Genomic DNA, 19325 nt, shown 5'->3' on the forward strand with positions numbered 1-19325 from the left:
AATTTTCCCCTCTGGCCTACGTGCTTTCTCTTGGGTCTCTTCATCTGTCATGAATGAATCTTTTGTATAACTCTCCTGAGTACAACCTTTCATATACATATTCTCCCTCTCCCATAAACCAGAGCTTCTGGAGCTCTGCCACTGCATTAGGAGCTTCAGCTTAGAGCTAGATTTGAAATGCCAAGTTTCTGGTGACAGTACAGATTGATAGTTGGTGCCTAATGCTAGGTTAGTTGTATTTCTGGCAGGTCACTGGATGCTAACCACTAGATGCAGCCCATGGATTTCAGATTAACAAGGTCAATGTACTTTGAGTTGATCTCCAAAACAAAGAATGTTCTATCTCTTAAAATTCCACTTAAGTAAAGCAACTTAATCGGGCTAACTCTTCATGTGTGTGATTTTTTTGTTCATTATTTTTTTTATAATATTTGTTTGACATAGGAAGACAATTTAATATAGTGTCAGAAACTAATGGCAATTTTAAAGCAATGACTAGCTATTCCATCCAAGGAGAACGTTAAGTGGCTTTTTGAAACATTACCTTTTTGCGATTGAAAACGTGACTTGGAAATAAATCATATTTAAAGTTTATTTTCTCTAATTATAACATCAACATTTTCAAAATATGTAGCAGATACTGAGAAGTAAAAAGCCATATAATATCACAATTTAGAGAATTCCTGTTAACATCATGTTATAGTTGAAAATCAATGATTTATTAACTAAATTACATGCAAATCTGTTCTGTAGGTGAGTCAGGGTTAAGTGGTAAATTTTATTATACATTGTTATGAAAAAGGGTTACATTCTACAAAGTTTTATAGCTTTAATTTTTTAACTTTAATTTTTTTTCTTTGGTTTGTTTTTAGTCCAGCTTTTTTGAAGTAAGAAAAGTAGGGTGGATCTGTACAGGTGTTTGGCAGAGTAGGGTATTGTGAAACTTCTCCTCCCTGTGTTGGAGTTGCATTATGTTGTTGGCTTCAGTGCCTACTGGCAAACAGTGAGAGATTTTGATGAATCCATACTGCAGAAAGGTAATGAGGTAGGATGCCAAATGATCATCTCTAATTACCTTTGGAACAAGAGAAAAAAATTGAGCTTCCTAAAATTTTACAGCATATTGCTTTAATTATATACACTCCCCTGGGTATGTTCCGAGTTGTTAAGTTTTTTTTTTTTTTCTGACTATGAAAGTAGTATATACTTTTTATACAAATTTCAAACACTATAGAACTGTAAAATGAAACAAATCATCAATAACTTTGGGGCATATTTTTTCAAATTAAAAAAGAATTCTTAAAAAAAAAGGAATTCTCTATTCAGTCAGTATTTAGTGTCCATTACTAGTTTTGATATGGTATTCCTATACAGCTAAATCAGTACATGATTCTAATAAAGCCAAATGTCTTTGGTTTCTAATATACAATTCTTTTACTGTTCGTTGTTAACAGTCTATGAATCTAGCCCAATTGAATAATCTCCTAATTATTTAAGATAGTTAAGATATTGCAGAATGGTATATTATGGCTAATTTAATGTTCTGGCTGAGCACTAACACATATTTTCCTAAGAGTTGCCGTTTTTCAAAGTATCAGAAGAAAACATACCACATTAAAACACATTGAAAACAATTTAGAAAGCACTTGGAAATCTCTTTGTATTCGGAATCATCAGTGACTCCAAAATCTGATACACCGAAGATATAGTAAGGGATAGGGCCTGAATCTAAACTGAATTGTGAAATACCCTTTAAATTGCTTTTCTGGAATAAATTTTTCTCAACTTGTTTACTTATGCACATTTTACATTGGTGCCAATAATTTGTCTATGTCAAGTGCACCACCACTGCATATTTCAGATGAACTAATGATATATATATATAGTAAAATTTAGTAGTATATTTTGTATGTAGTAAAATTTTTATATGTAGCAAAATTTTAATTCAGTGAAATCAAATGACAAAAATCATTGAACTGGATCTTTATCATAATAGTTATACTTTTAGGTTTTAAATAATATAATACATGCTATTCATGAATGAAAAATATATATATGTATATATATATATATATATATATATATATATAAAGTGATGGGAATAAATGTAAATAGATCTCTTCACTCCTATGTGGTGGATGGTGTTTTCAAATGGCACATCTCCTATCACAAAAGCTCTTCTTACATGTGACTTTGGCACTCCTCTTTGGCTTTTGTGACTGGATCGAGAGAGTATGGGACACTGTGACTTCCAAGGCTAGGTAATCAAAAGGAAAAGTGCTTTCTACCCTGTTTTTCTGAAATACTTGCTCTGGAAACCTTCAAGCTCCACGTAAGCAGCTTCACTGTCCTGAGATGGCCATGCTGTTTGTGAGGAAACCAGCTCACAATGAGAGACCTCACACGGAGAGCCTGAGAATACATGAAAAAGGAGGGGGGGCAGGAGAGAGTGAGATGTGCCTCCACAGCCCCCAGCTGCTCCCAGCTACTCTTTAACTGCAACCACAGGAAAGATCCTTAGCCAGCACTAACCAGCTAAGGCCTTCTCAAATTCTGAACGCACAGAATGCAGGAGAGATAACAAAATGGTTATTATCATTGTACACTACTAAGTTTTGGAGTAACATGTTACATACCAATACCCTACTAGAATACCCTATAAGCTTTTCCAAGTTTTTAGTAATGTAATTTCTTTGCTTCCTGTAGAACCTGAACAGCTCTACCACTCCTCAGTCTAAGGAAGAGGTTTGGACTGGTACAAGTACGAGCGGCGATCGAGTGGTAAGCTTCACATGCAGTATGTAGACAGTTAATCTAGATGGATAAATGATGTATTATGGAAGCTATACTGTGATGATATCTGGGGAAAGCAAAACAAACTAAAAAAGTCCGTGGATTCAGCTGTATTTTCTTTTTGTTTTTAAAGATTTTATTCATTTATTTGACAGAGAGAGAGAGACAGCGAGAGAGGGAACACAAGCAGGGGGAGCGGGAGAGGGAGAGGCGGGCCTCCCGCAGAGCAGGGAGCCCCATGAGGGGCTCGATCTCAGGACCCTGGGATCATGACTTAAGCCGAAGGCAGACGCTTAACGACTGAGCCACCCAGGCGCCCCCCCCCCCCTTTTTTAAAGATTTTATTCATTTATTTGATCAGCTGTATTTTCAAGCACCTTCATCTCCAAATTCAAAAACACGAAATTTAAACAAAATAGGCAATTCCAAATAATATTTATTTAGTTATGAGAGTAAAAAATACACAGAAGAATCAAGTACATTAGTTAGTACTCTGGGATTAGTATTGATACCTGTCAAGTCTCAATTCTGCCAAAACATCTATTTGCTGAAATTTTAAGTAAAATCATATTCTTGGGACACTTAATTTCTTCTAGAGATGGTGAATGGGTATTCTTTTTAAAAGTTCAAGCTAAGTATATAGTATACCTATATACTTATATACACTATATATAAGTATATAGTATACCTGATTTCTTTATCTTGTTTGCCTTCATTTGAGAAATATTCATATAGTGTTACTGCTTGCTAGTGAGGATAAATCACCAGAGGAGATAGAGGTGGTAAGTAATGTAACAAGAACACACAAGCTGGATGTGGAGAAGCTGGAATAGGAGCCTAGGAGGTCTGGCTCCAGAGTCTGTATGTCTATATTCCAAACTACTACTTTTTTTTTTTAAGAGAAAGAGAGAGAGAGAGTGAGTGTATGTGTGTGTGTGTGTGTGTGTGTGTGTGTGTGTATGCGCGTGCGTGCATGCACACATCTGTGCACGCAAGCAGGGATGGGAGGGGCAGAGGGAGAGGGAGAGAGAATCTCAAGCAGGCTCTATCCCAGTACCCTGAGATTATGACCTGGGCCAAATCCAAGAGTCAAATGCTCAACCCACTGGATCACCCAGATGCCCCAGTTGATGGAATATTTCTGGAAATATCCCCACTGGGGACAAATCTGCTATACACATGTAACTGAAGCCTTACTGATGTTATCTGTAGCTACACCTGAAGAAATACTTCTATCATTCAGAAATATTCTCAAGTACTTAAATAAAAAAATCCCAAGTATTATGAAAAAATACAGTTGAAAAAACATTATAAATATTTAAAACTAGTCTTCATGTTACTGATTGCTGAAGTGCACACTAATTTCTTTCACACTTCATGTTTTGCAATGATCAACTTCTTTACTTATGTATTAGCTGTTTCCCCTCATAAGTCTGTCTCTATATAACAGTGCCTAGCCTGGGGCTTAGCATATTAAGTGTTCAATAAATGTTTTGAGTAAATTAAGGGACAAATAACTATGTGAGGGAATATCACAAAAATATGGATATGTATATTTGACCTTCTTCAATCACTTAAAACATTGATTTAAGAACCCAAATGCATTGGATTAGATTTGTGCTAATTTGATAGCCACTGGCCACACGTAGCTATTAAGCACTTGAAATGTGGCTGGCACAAATGAGACCCTCAATTCAATGTTCAAAAACATACCAATGTCTAACAGTTACACAAAAAGATGCTCTAGTCATTAATCATTAGGGAAATGTAAATCAAAACCACAATGAGATATCACCTTATACCCATTAGAATGGCTATTACAAGAAAGACTAGAAATAACAAGTGTTGGCAAGGATGTGGAGAAAAGGGAACCCTCGTGCAGTGTTGGAGGGAATATAAACTGGTACAGCTCTCATGGAAAACAGTATGGACGTTCCTCAAAAAATTAAAAATAGAGCTACCTATGACTCAGCAATTCTACTTCTGGATATTTATTCCAAGAAAATGAAACACTGACTTGAAAAGATATGTGCATCCCTATGTTCATTGCAGCATTATTTGCAATAACCAAGATATGGAAACAACCTGTCTCCACTGATGGATGAATGGAAAAAGAGAATGTGGTATTTGTGTGTGTGTGTATGTGTGTATATACACACACAATGAAATATTATTTAGCCATAAAAAAGAATAAAATCTTGCCATTTGTGACAACATGGATGGCCCTTGAGGGCATTATGGTAAGTAAAATAAGTCAAAGAAAAACAAATACCATATGATCTCTCTTATATGTAGAATCTATAAATAAATAAATAAATAAATAAACACATACATGCATAAATAAATACATAAATAAAGCCAAGCTTATAGATATAGATTGGGAGTTGCCAGAGGTGGGGGAGTGTGTGTGTGTGAGGGGGGCGGATGAGTGAACTGTTTTTCTTTTTTTTTTAGTTTGATAAATTGAATTTAAAAAAAGAAATCACACCAACAAATGGGATAGTTGCTATACTAAAAAGTACTTGGAAGCAATGATACAGATTCATTCATGACAATGATGGGAATTGGCTTTTATCTAGATTAATTGGTAAAAAAACAGATTTAAGAAAGTAGTAAAATTTTAATTCAGTGAAATCAAATGACAAAAATCATTGAACTGGATCTTTATCATAATAGTTATACTTTTAGGTTTTAAATAATATAATACATGCTATTCATGAATGGGTACTTTATTGACAGCAGATATAATTCTACAAGGTGCTAAAACATTACACAATCATACAATCCAAATGAATATTGATGAGAGAACAGCCTCAACCAAAATTATGTTATTCTATAGGAATACAGAAAACATGAATTTTTAAAAAAGTTTTATTTATTTAAGTAACCTCTACACCCAACATGGGGCTCGAACTCAAGATCCTGAGATCGAGTCACATATTCCTCTGACTGAGCCAGTCAGGCGTCCTGAAAACATTAATTTTTCAAGAATGATTTGAAGACCAAGAACTATTTGAAAGGCTGTTACACCAGCTATTGCAACAATGAAGTTTCCATCTCCAATTCTGATGACTCATTAGTTATTTCCAGATAAATCTTTTGCCAAAGAGAAAATTATTTTTTCCCTTTATGCAAAGGACTTAAAGGAGACAGTCAAATAAAAATTGTACATGTGAAAGAAGTGTGTGTATAAATAGATTATGAAAAAGTTAGAAAAGTAGCTTATGTAGAGTTTAGGAACATAAAAGTGTTGGGTTCTGCAGAAAAGACCAAAAAATATTAAATCATCACTGTCAGAGAGTTGACATGTTAGTGGTGGTAGCAGTGAGATGACAAGTAAGTGAATTGCATTTTATATTTAAATGTGAAAAGTTATATGGAGAAAAATTAAGTAAGGAAGAATGATAGAGGGTAAGGAAGGTTGGAGAAGGAGGGATAGTAATTGCTATATTACGTGGGATGATCGGTGAAGGTCCAAACGACATTTAGGTAAAGACTTGAAGGGACTGAGGAAGCCATGTAGAGATCTGCATCAAGAGTGTTCCAGTTAGAGGGAATAGCAAGAGCAAAGGCCCTGAGGCAGGAATATGTTTATCCTGTTTGGGAGGAGGGTCAGTGTCCATCGGAGCAGAGTAAGAGAGAAGGGGAAAGATAAAGGTAACAAAGCCATAGAGATAGGAGACTGGGACAGATCATGGGAAGTCTTGTAGGTCATTTAATAATTTTGCTTCTATGCATGAGTGGGGTACCATGGGAAAATTTTGAGCACAGCACTTAAGTTTAGAATTAGTTCTTGGGTGCCTGGGTGGCTCAGTCGGTTAAGTGGCTGCCTTCGGCTCAGGTCATGATCCCAGGGTCCTGGGATCGAGTCCCGCATCAGCCTCCCTGCTCAGCGGAGAGCCTGCTTCTCCCTCTCCCTCTGCCTGCTGCTCACCCTGCTTGTGTTCTCTATCTCTCTCTCCGTGTCAAATAAATAAATAAAATCTTTAAAAAAATAGAATTAGTTCTTGTTTTTAAGTTTAGTAGAGAAAATCTGAACTATATTTTACATTTGGAAATATTCCTGTGGTTTCTTTCTTAATGCATAGGTTGTATGAATGTCCTTATGAGATGAAAACAATTGTTATTTAAAACCAAATGTGATTGTAGTTGATTCTGCCTTCTAAATCAAGTTATATAGTTCACATTTGTTGGGAACTAAATCTTTATATTGACCATCAATTTTCAGAGGGCCTGTATAGAAGAGAATTCTACTCATGGAATACTACTGAATTGGAATTTGTCTGATATTTTATTCAGAAACATTTTATTTTAAAAACTGCCAGGAAGGAGTGCCTGGATAGCTCAGTCGGTTAAGCGTCTGACTTCAGCTGAGTCATGATCTTGAGGTCCTGGGACTCTGTGCCTGCCATGGAGTCCGCTTGTCCCTCTGCCCCTCCCCCAACTCATGTTCCCTCTCTCTCAAATAAAAGAAGTCTTAAAAAAAAAAAACTGCAGGGAATTACTCTTTGATTCTTTGTATATTTCTGTCTATGGCCATACCACCCTGAACGCGCCCGATCACGTCTGATTCTTTGTATATTTCAGCCATTAGGTGTTAAAGGGGCATTAATAGGATACCTTGGAAGTATTTGTTGTATTATTTCTATGGTAAAATGCAATCTGATTTCTAAATCATTGGCTTGCTTATGAACTTTAGGAAGCACAACGTATTAACAATATGGAAATTGTACAAACACGTAGAAACAGGTAGTATTAATGACTGACCTTCAGTAAATAGTCTTAATGTATTTTTCAAATAGGAAAAAAATAGATTTTGTTTGGTTTTAGTTTAAATATAAAATTTATACTCAATTTAGTCATTGGAAGCTTCTAAGTATGTCTGCAACAACTGGGTATTTATATCCACGATTTCAACTGTAAATTTGATAAAATCTAAGTGCAGAACAAGTATTTCTAATACAATGCTGGTGTCCAAATTGGGATGTGCTATAAGTGTAAAACACAAGATTTCAAACAGCACAAAAAAAAGTAAAACATCTCATTAATATTTTTTATATTGATAACATTGACATATTTTTGATATATTAGGTTAAATAAAATATATTATTAAAATATATTTCACCTGTTTCTTTTTACTTTTTTTAAAAGATTTTATTTATTTATTTGAGAGAGAGAAAGCTTGAAAGAGAGAGCATGAGGACGGGGAGGGGCAGAGGAAGAGGGAGAAGCAGACTCCCCACTGAGCAGGGAGCCTGACTCCGGGCTCAATCCCAGGACTCTGGGATCATGACCTGAGTTGAAGGCAGACACTTAACGGACTGAGCCACCCAGGCACCCCTCTTTTTCCTTTTTTAAAAAAAGACTTATTTATTTTAGGGGGGTAGGGGCAGAGGGAGACGGAGAGAGAGTCCCAAGCAGACTCCATACTGAGTGCAGAGCCAGACTTGGGGCTTGATCCCAAGACCCTGAGATCATGACCTGAGACGAAACCAAGTCAGGCGCTTAACTGACTGCACCACCCAGGTGCCTCTGTTTTTTTTTTTTTTACCTTAAAAAAAATATGGCTCCCTGCAAAATTTTAAATTATATCTGTGGTTCACATTATGTTTCTGTTAGATAGCATTGCTCTATACTAGTGGTCCTCAAATGTGGTAACTTGACCATCAGCATCGGCATCACCTGGGAACTTGTTAGAAAAGCAAATTATAGACCTCACCTCAGACTTACTGAATCAAAGATTCTGGGGGTGGGGCCCCGTTTTAACAAACCCTCCAACTGATTTTGATCTATGCAAAAGTTTGAGAACCATTATTTTAGGCCAGTTTTTCTCAACTTTGGCTACAAACTAGAATCATCTGGGGAGCTTGGGGCAAAAAGTCCTGGTGCTAAAGCTACAACCCAGACCAATTAAACCAACAACTCTTTGGCCCAGTCCCAAGTGTTCTGTGAAGCTCTCCAGGTGATTCTAAAATGGGATAAAGATTGAAAACCACTGGTCTGGATCCATGATATTTGAATTGTGCTTTCTAGAGGAGATGCGGCTCATAGGCACCACTTCCTGCTTCTCACAAGACAGTACCATCGATGTCTGTATGTATTCCTGCCACGGAGATATTGGGCAGGGATGGGCAGGAGACTTTGTAGGTATCAGAAGTTCACGTATCAAATCTATTTACCCACATGTGTCCATCATGCCTGTTACATTAACTGTGAACCTGGCTATGCTTTCTTGGTTTAACATTATTGGGCCTTCACCAGATTCAACCTGGAATTAGCGGAAAATGTAAAAGCTTTGACAGAGCAGGAGTGAAGAATGGTATTCCTTTTAACATTATTATTTGGGGAGGATTTTCTCCAGGACAGAGCTTTATCTTTACATACTGCTCTTCCACACAGCAGAAGCTAGCAGGTATCACCGCACTCACTGACTTCCCCTGTGGGATTTCATTCCATACAGTCCTAGCAAAGGCTAACAGAGATTTCTATTCTTAGTGCCATGGAAAGTACCACACTTTAGTTTCCATAATGGTTGGTTCTCTCACTGCTGGAAGCTAAAAAATTCGGTAAATCTAACCAATGTAACCTTAAAAACCTATGCACGGTTCATGTCACCAGGAAATGATGCATATGAAGCAGTTCACTGATAAACTTTGTCAACCTTAAAAACAAAACAGCCAGTTATTTAACCAGCAAAAGAAGAAAAATGAATTTATTTAGGAATCGCAGAGGAATTGCAATTTGGGACTGTAAATTATGGCAAACCATAGGCAAGTCCCAAAATGGAAGGAAAAAGAGTATCCTTGTATAGAGGAAAGAAGGAAGTTGGGAGCGATTATTTTGAACAAAAGTTCACCGGAGAAGAGGGAGAGTTTGAGGTTGTAGGGCTTCTCATTGGCTAAGTTCATGTGGTTTCTCACTGGCTGGGTTGTTTCTGGGCAAGAAGAATTTTCCATCTTCCTGCCGAGGTAGGCTAAGTAAGCTGCCAGGAGCACTACTGAGTGAAGTGAGAACTCTCCCTTCGTTGTCTCCAGACTCCATTTTCAACTTAGTTTCTTCATTGGTTTTCACAGCTCTAACTTTCAGTTGATCGACCTCACTAACAGGTCTTGTGTAAAAGGTACACCTGCATCACTTTAGCAGAGTATAAACCTTTTCAGGTGCCCCACCTTGAAACTGCTAATGTTTGTAGTGTTAAAATGTTTTATAAATACACACCAATAACATAGACTAAGTGTCTCCTCATGGAAAATTATCTTTTTGAGTTTCTATACAAGTACTGTATAACATGATCCAGAATATACTCGTATTAAAATAAGTGAGACAGCTAGTTTCTTTTTCAAATAGACTTCAGCAAAATATTGCAACCAAATTATGTCATTGGAAAATTAATAACATAATGAAAATTTGTTCAGGTATAAGTGAGCAGTTAAGATATAAATGATACATACATGCTGTGACTTAGTCTGTGGATTTATTCCAGAATTAGCCACCATGCAGTGTCTGTATATGCATACAAATATGTAATGATTGTAATACATAGTAAGAATGAGGTGGGGTTACATTATCCCTAATGGGAATAATGCTTTTACTTAAAGAGTAATATTGCTTTCCTCAGGAAAAAAGAAAACCAAACAGCTTTATAGAGCTCCAGACATTCTAGGGCTTTTGCACAAACTTTTGCTTGAAGAATAAAATAAGGGTACATCTTTTTAAAACATTCTAATGAAATGATTCATACACCCATTTCACCCATAATACTCAAAATACCAATAACTCAGAGCTTGGTTCATCAGGGAATCCTTCAAGCCAGGTATAAAGCCTAGTGAAGGAAACCAGCATAGGTCACCCCAAAATAAATATTTTTGGGAAGAGGAATCAAGAAACAAATTTTACTGTTAGTTTCTTCCCATATATTTACCTTTCCAGTTTGCCAGCCTGGAAAGCCTAAAACTGCTTTCCTTTGTGCTGTCATTTCTCTACAAATGTATTGTTCTTTGCTGAAGATGCCACATAGACCACAGTTTTAAGCTGCTGCTTTGAGTTACTTTGTTTTCTGTTTCTTGGGTGTGATGTGCACTGCAAGCATTAACAAACTTCTTGTTAATGTCCTCTTGTTAAAGAGTGCCACCCGAAAACCTAAGATGGGTAGAGATGGAGTTTAGCACACACCCCCACCCCCAGCACTCATTCTAGTCATATCCGCACTGCAGAATGCAGGCAAAAAGTCAACTCTTTCCTTGGTTGGCAGTTACCCTGGGGCTGGCCATCCCAAGGATGCAGCTGCCTACACTAAATTCTCCACTTTTTGGGTCAGCTCCCCTGGTGAACTTTCTCCTCTCTAATACACTGAACACTGGAATTCTCAAATGAAAACCCCAAAAGGTCAAAGGTTCTCCCTTCATGTAGAAACACATCAAGAACCAGGCATCTTGAGGTTTTCAACTTAAAAACCACTTATTTTACATAGCAGTAACATGCTTTCTGTATGAAGAAATAAGGATCATTTACCTAATATCATATAGCTACATCTTTCTATCAGATTATCTTTTTTTCTCATGAAAGTAAAACATTTCCAATGCTCCATCTTGAAACTTAGTGTTTGTAGTGTTGAAATGCTTTGCAAATATACACCAATGATGTAGACTAATCCTTCCTTGTGGGAACTTTATGCTCTTTTAAGTTTACCATGAAAGTAAAACACTTGAAATGCTGTATGTGCTATATTCCCTGAATTTTTTGTACTTAGTCTCAAAGACATTAGATCAGAATACTACAACCCTATTTTAATGACTAGAGTTCATTGTGCATCAAATTGGGCAAGAAAAATTTATTTTGACTGATAGTATTCTCACCTAACAGAAATTTACAGGTTCTAATCCTTTAGTTTGTGAATCCTACCCATTCTTAACATTACCAATTATGAGCAGAGTGACTGCACAACTGTAGTTTCGTAAAAGGAAAATTAAAACAAGTTTTTTTCTCTTTTCCGAAAATTTTTGGGTTTGTTTGTACATTAAAACCTAACCTTACAAACAAGTAAAAAGGACTGAAATTTGATGTTCTGGCTAGCATTTGCATGGAAAAAGAGCTTCTTCCCAATTCTCTTAGAACTGCACATGAATATAAAAAGTGGCTCCCCCAGTTAGGCCTCATACTATTAGCATTCAAGATGACTGGACTTCCTTTCATAAATTCACATCTCCCCTATGTTTACTTCTCTTTACCTGCACTGCCAGGATCTTGTAATTCCTTTGCAGTTATGGTGTGGGGGAAGAGCCCACATACTTTTTGGGCTTCTCTTTATATTTGTCAGTTTTCCTATCTGTACATCATACATCACAGAAACAGGAATAGACAGGTAACATAGCTAAACTTCTATACGAGGGGCATTATAATAAGGTTCTGGTGTACTGACATTTTTGTTTCTTCAGCATCTTATGTTTGCTTCCTAGGCCTGTAATTAAACTGTTTCTGTTTCTGATAAAGGACTCTAATTGTAACATGCCTCAGTTAACTCCCCAGAGTGAGTTTTGTAAAGCATACCTTCTTCTCAGGTATCCCAGGTAGGTTTAACTATTTATGGATTGTAGCATTCATGGTGAAAAGTGTTAAACACAAGGAATGTTTTAAGTTAAACACTTAAACACAAGGAATGTTTTTAAAGAACTCTGATACCAATAAAGTGTTCACCGTTAATAAAATGTTCTCCCTTGAAACAAATGAGTCTAGGGAATTCAAAGAATAGGTCCAAGAAGCTTCTGGATATAAGTGTGGCCCAAAAATACAGTAGTAGCAATCTTCCTGATAAAGTTTCATAAAACATTAGATGTGTGTCTAGTTTATGGATATATAAAATGAACCCCTAATCAATCCCTAATACTATCTCTTGTACCACCATGAGGTAGAAATGAGTCGGGCAGAAACTAGTGATCCTACTTACCTGGAAAAGAAACTAGGGCACAGAAAGCTTTAGAGGTTTTTGTGTGTCACACACTCCTTTTGGCTTTGTTCTGACTCCTCCTCCATTCCTTGAAACTTCAAGTATAAATATCAATAATAACAGAATTCCAGTGCTGGAAGATCATTTATTTTGACTCTCTCCTTTGACCAAAGAAGAAACTGAAGCCCTTTAGGTTTGAATTACCCATTAATATTCAAAGAGGTTCATCAACATCCTGGTTTCTGAACTCTCACAAAATTATATAGAAGATAAATGTGACTGTTCAGTGGGCCCTAACATATCTGCAGCGTAACACACCCTGGCTTTTACTTTAATCAAATTAAAATAAAATTCCCACTGATTTCTAGAGACTCCCTCAGTGTTCTGGCCCCACGCTCTCCTTTCTCCCAGTTCTATGCTGGCCTCTGCTTTATGGGTCAAGGTTGATTCTGTTTGGCCCCTGGGCGTGGCCGGCCCCCGGATGGTGGAAAGAGAGCTTCGAAGGCCCTAGTAGGAAGGGACAGAGAGATCTGAGTCTCAGGGGCTGTTTGCAGAAGACCCCGACTGACTGAGTCCACTTCGTGAATGCTCCCATCCCTCGGTCCCGCAGCCGCTGTGTCCGCCTGCACCTCTTCATTTCGCACCTTCCCAGCTTACCAGGGGCTCCCGCTAAGGGCCCACCTCGGTCAGGGGCGACGGTACCCTTAAGGCCACCGGGGCGGGCGGGGCAACCTGGCCTTGCTGGCCGCGTGGGTCTCGGGGGTAAGAGCATTCCCTGAACAACGGAGGCACGCCCCACGCAGGGACGGGCGAGGCCAGTTGTGATCAGAAGCCCTGTGCATGGAAGGGAGCGACTCCCGCGGCGGCCTCCCCCCACCCCGCCATCTCCGGGCTCCCGCGGCGCCGCCGGAGCCTCGCTCTTCCTCCTCCTCCTCACTCGCCGGCTCGGCTGATCTCCTGCCATGACTCAGCGATTCTCGCAGGCTGCCCGGCTGGGGACACCGGCTTCTCGCGGGCTCCTCCCGCCGCGTCCACCCCCTCTCGCCACCCACGCCCGCCCCCGACCGCCAGCTCTTTCCCAGCGCGGCCGCCGCCGCCGCCGCAGTCAGCGCGCGCGCCGCCACAGCATCCGCCGCCTGCCCCGCTCGGCGCACGCTCCGGCCCGACCCCGCAGCCCACCCGCGCACCGGCCATGGAGCCCGCAGCCCCCCGCCGCCGCCACACTCACCAGCGCGGCTACGCCGTGACGCGAAACCCCCACCTCAACAAGGTGAGTCCGCCGGCCCACCTGGCGGCCCAGGGGCCGCTTTCGGTCGGACGCAGGCCCTCCGGAGGGTCCCGGACTCGGCCTCGCCCCTCTGCCGGCTCTCCCGGGTCGCGCGGCCCTCGGTGAGAGCAGAATGGAGGGGCCGCCCAGTGGGCTCTGTGCCCCGGCAGTGTGATGGCGCTCGGTGCTGGTCCACCCCGGCATCCCGTTTTGGGAAAGAAGGTGTGACTTGTTTACAGTACTTTTTGGCTTCTCAAGAGCCAAGCCAAAGAAAGTAGCATCAGGCTAAGTGCGTGAGTTGACTGTTTCTGTGAAGAGAGAGCAGGTAGGCTGCCAGCTCAGCTTTGTATGTGCCACCCACTTACTGGTTACACTCAGTGGGGCAGTTATTGGAGGCTGCTCCGGATTGAAGTGGCCCTACTGGTCTATCCTGAGCAGAAATGAGTTCTGAAAGCCTCAGGTCACATTAACAAGCTCGAAGTCAAGGCCTCTTGGTTTCTGGAGCGACACGATTAAGAGGCTGGGAATGCCTGGTGGGTGGCTTCTGCCTTGGACACTTTGCATGGCCTGGTACAAAATCCTTGTCCTAGACATGGGACTGTGGGTAAAGCCATGCCTATTTTTTGAATCTGGACTTCGGGAAATGAAAACATTTTTTTTTTAAGACCTCTTATTAAAACAAGAAATCAGTGTAGTTAGACAACCTTTTTCAGATCCTGGTAACGTTTCATTTTTCTTCACGGTAAACACCTAATATTTCTCTCAAATGAAATATACCTAATTTATAATTTTGCTTATGTAGATACTAAGCAGTCACAGTCTATAACCAGGTTTGTTTCTAGATAGTTCTTTTTGTGTAACTGTGCTTTTGACCTCTCCTTCTTATTTAGGATATGGGAAATGCCATCAGTAAGGACAGAGATCTGTTTAGTCATTTTGGTCGTCTCTTTAGTAGATACTCTTCATTAGGAACTGCACCTCAGCTCTTACCTTCTGGTCATGTTGCTGGTGATTTGTTGATCATTATTAATGGCTTGAAGACTGATTTTTTTTTTTTTTTAAGATTTTATTTATTTATTCTTGAGAGAGAGAGAGGCAGAGGGAGAAGCAGGCTTCCAAGGAGCAGGGAGCCTGACGTGGGACTCCATCCCAGGACTCTGGGATCATGACCTGAGCCGAAGGCAGACGCTTAACCATCTGAGCCACCCAGGCCCCCGAAGACTTGTGATTTCTTTAATAAATTGTAGCTAGTGTGAGTTCTTTCTGATTTTGTGGTGACAGGTAACTTTTACAAATACATGGTTATGTAGTATTTGTGGTCATAAGACATGAAATTTTAAATAGTTCCTACTTATTTTTTTTTTCAAAATAAATTTAATTGCTAGTTTGATTTTTTTCTTTTTATTATTCTGCAGGTTGGGGGCTATTTTCAGTAGAACAAAGGTAAAATCTGATGTGACAGAACAATTTGTGACTTTCATGTGTATCTGCTTCCTGTAATTTATGACCAAATAATGGGTTGTCACTTAAGAAGGACTGCATTAGTGGTATAACCTGTTTGGATTTCCCAAAGTCATGGTCAAGTATGAGTGTTTCGAGTGGATATTTGGAATAGGTAGTCACTGAGCAAGAGTCATTATGCCTTTTCTGTATGCATCAAGAATACATGTTCTTAAAATCTTTTTTGGCTCCTGTGCACCTGTAAGGATTAACTCCTACTTAACAATAATATCACGGAGATCTTCCACCAAGTTGAAAGGTGCAGCATAATATGTTAAGAGCACATTTTTGAGTTTATAATTGAACTTTATTGTCTGCATAGAGTCAAATTGGATTTAAAATCTAGTTCACCAGCTCTGGGGTGATTAATGGAATAAGCTTTACTCTTCTTACTCAGTTCTAAGATAGCTGTGTGGTGCTTATAGAAGTCACAGAATTGCTTTACATGTACCTTTGAAACTATGGCTGTGGGACATTCTTGATCTGCCCTGCACTGAAGATCTCTTGGCTTTAAAGTTTTCTGATAACCCAGGAATTTTTATTGATTTTTATGAGAGCTTTGGCTAGTGGATCATGCCCTCTAAAACCCCAGCCTGTCATCTGGCTACGTGAAGCCTTCTTCAGCCAAAGTAACACAGACCTTCATCACCTTACCTTTTTGGTAACTGCAACAATTTTGCTGGTTTTATTTTCAGTATTACAGTCTGTCCTACATGTAGATAGGAGAAACATTCCTTCATCAATTAGTGTTTTCTTCATGTTACTCTTCTGTCATCCAAGAATTTATAATAGTTTTTATTATGCTGAATGTAAAATCAGTCTTGTCAGGTTTACTGTCTTATCCAAATTGATCTCATTAGTCCCCCAATTTAGTCTTCCACTTGAAATATATTTGCAGAATCTCTTACTTAATGCTTTCCTTTTTGTCTGTGTAATTTCCTACAGTTAAAATGGCATTAGTTGATTTAATAATGATCTCTCTAGGGAAGACTTTCCTAATTATTTCAGTCCTAATATTATTACTTGACACCTCTGTTTGTATGTATTCAGTAGTATCATGTCATTTTGTATTTACTGCATTTTATTTTTTTCTTATTTTGATTGTCATAGGTCAGGAGTCATACTTAGTACAGAATTTTGCTCATTGGGCTTTAAATAAATGTTTATTTAATGAATGAATGAACCATGTTTTTATTTCTTTTGTCTTTTAAACAGTACTCAGCTTTTAAAGCAAGAAGCTTTTAGAGTGGTAGATTGAACATTATTTTAAGACATCCTGTTTAATGTAATTTCGTGGAAGTAAATCGCTTTGAAATCTAAAACTCAGTTGACTCTCTATACGTTTATACAATGTATAATGGATACAGGAGAATAGTTGGAATTCGGTTTAAACCTGACCATCCGTGAAATTTTAATTACTTGCTAGGTAACGTTAAGGAGGTGATTAGTCTTGGTAAAATCAAGGTTGACAGTAGATGTGATCCAAATTTAAAAAAATAAAAAATTGTAAAAACCGAAGGGAAATAAGGTCTTTCTTCATTGATAATATGATTCTTGCTATTTGCTTATACTCAAATTACATAATTACAGGTAGGATTTCTTGTAGTATTTGGGAAAGTACCTCACACTTCTGAGATTCAGTATCTTTCTGTACATAGCCCACACTATCTTTGAGGTGCTTTTCTTTGTGTTATATGTGCTTATCTAATGTTTATGATTTTCAAGGATACCTTCTGATTTAGATTAGTTGTATTTCAATTTTTTTCTCAGGAATTTTCATGTGACTAATAATGTTTCATAAATCAATCTTCAGAATTAAAATTCTACACACAATAAAAATCTCTTATTTGTTATTTCTAAATGTATTAGTTTGTTTCTCTAACAGTGGTAGAAAATACTAATTGATAGCTCTATCATAATTGTGATTACATTGTTTCCATGTCTTTAAGATTAAATAATAACATGACCTACAAGTAAGTCTCCAAAATATACCACTCTTTAATATTTTAAGCATTTTAATCCATTTTAAGTTAGTGACTTACTAAAGTCCATTTTGGCCAACATTATTAGCTTTTAAATCTAAAAAAATGAGCTTCCAGTCAAGTGCATTTGTAGATGATTGTGTCTTGGTATGTCAAGACCTAGTTGGAGGTGTTGTAGGGAAAGGAGAGTCAGGACTATGAAGGAAAGATACGTTAAACCTACTCTTTTTCTTCAGTGTAATCTATACCAGAGTTAATCATCCAGGAATTTTTACCTACCACAGTTCTCTGGAGTTGCCTCAGCAATATGAGAAACTGATGTATTATTTAATGGAATCCCACTGATAGGAATGCCATTGTGATGTGGGTGTACATATACACCTCCATACCTGTTACCTTACAGTGCTTCAAACAACAGCGGTAGCATAGGGTAACACAAAATCAAAATAATGTGCTTGAATGAGTAGAAGGATGAGTTTGATTTGAGAACTTTTTTTTTTTTTAAAGATTTTATTTATTTGACAGAGAGAGACACAGCGAGAGAGGGGACACAAGCAGGGGGAGTGGGAGAGGGAGAAGCAGGCTTCCCACGGAGCGGGGAGCCCGATGTGGGGCTCGATCCCAGGACCCTGGGATCATGACCTGAGCCGAAGGCAGACGCTTAACGACTGAGCCACCCAGGCGCCCCTGATTTGAGAATTTTTGAGACTGGTGATATGGAGTATAGGAAATACTGAAGAAAGTCTGAGATTTTTCATTTTTGTGTTCTAATTTCCTTCTAACTTTTGGGCAAGTACGAAAAATGCAATGTAATGGAATGAACATTCTAAGACATTTTATCTAGAGGAAAGCCTGAGTCCCAAGTTGTGAGATTTTGAGTTGTGAGATTTTGAGTGAACTTTTCTTAACTAGCTTCAGTTACTGTCCTTACAAAGTAAAGTGATAATTTCATTCATTTATTATTTTATTATTTAGAAAATATTTGTTTGTTCAGAACCCACTATATGCTAGGTAATATTCTGGTTCAAAGAATATAGCAATGAAGAAGATTCTTGTTGTGAGTGCACTTACACACTTCTGTTGTAATGTGATTTCTACCTCCTTCACTCAGATATTGAAAAAATTATTTGAGACAGTGAATATTAATGGTTGCTAAATTATATATTCTAAAAACAGGAGGTCTTTTAGTACTATCGTTATTAATATAGCACTTTTGTATAGAAAATCTGAGCTCATAGCTGGAGCAATTATAAAGCACATTTTTTTTAGTGTGCTAACCCCCTTCTCTTGAATTTTTGATGACATGATTGTGTTCCCTCTTTATTTTATAGTAAAAAACAAAAATATATCTTCTCTCTGGGAAAGATTTATATTTTACCCTCAGATTCATATAATTGAGCTTGACTGATGTCACATGACCTTTGCAATCTTTCATACACTTTCACAGAATGCCAGGTATAAAGAATGTATTTGTGAAGAAATAGAAAAAGGAAAGCTTTCTGCTTCTCAGTACTCTGTTCAAAGTATGTAAAGGCTTGGAAATATGAAAGAACTTGGCTTGTTAGAGAAAGGTAGAGGTATGCTTTGATAGTTAAAATTATTGGGAAAAGAGGGAGTGAATTGCAGAGACAGGAAATTTAAAAGTTCCAGTGGTGTGAAACCAGCGTTTACTTGATTCTGTTTGACTTTGGAAAAAATCAGTTACTCTGACAAAACAAATATTTGGACTGTTTTCCAATGGTTCTCAAAATTGACATGACCAAATATTGTGAGAGGCTCAAGATTGCCCTGATTTGGCCTATTTGTTACTTCATTATTTTATGTTGTTGAACCAACTCAA

At 38.3% G+C, this 19325-nt stretch overlaps 1 protein-coding gene across 1 annotated transcript in view; it reads left to right on the forward strand.

Moving 5' to 3' along the window:
* Positions 1 to 13928: 13928 nt before the first annotated feature.
* The window catches only part of ME1 (malic enzyme 1), a 192920-nt gene continuing 187523 nt past the window's right edge, over positions 13929 to 19325 (forward strand). The window contains exon 1 of the mRNA XM_027602107.2: positions 13929 to 14006. Within this exon, the coding sequence (XP_027457908.1) occupies positions 13929 to 14006 (78 nt within the window). The remainder of the gene's footprint in view (positions 14007 to 19325) is intronic.

This window comes from Zalophus californianus, chromosome 7 (assembly GCF_009762305.2).
Source record: "Zalophus californianus isolate mZalCal1 chromosome 7, mZalCal1.pri.v2, whole genome shotgun sequence".
Lineage (NCBI taxonomy): Eukaryota > Metazoa > Chordata > Mammalia > Carnivora > Otariidae > Zalophus > Zalophus californianus.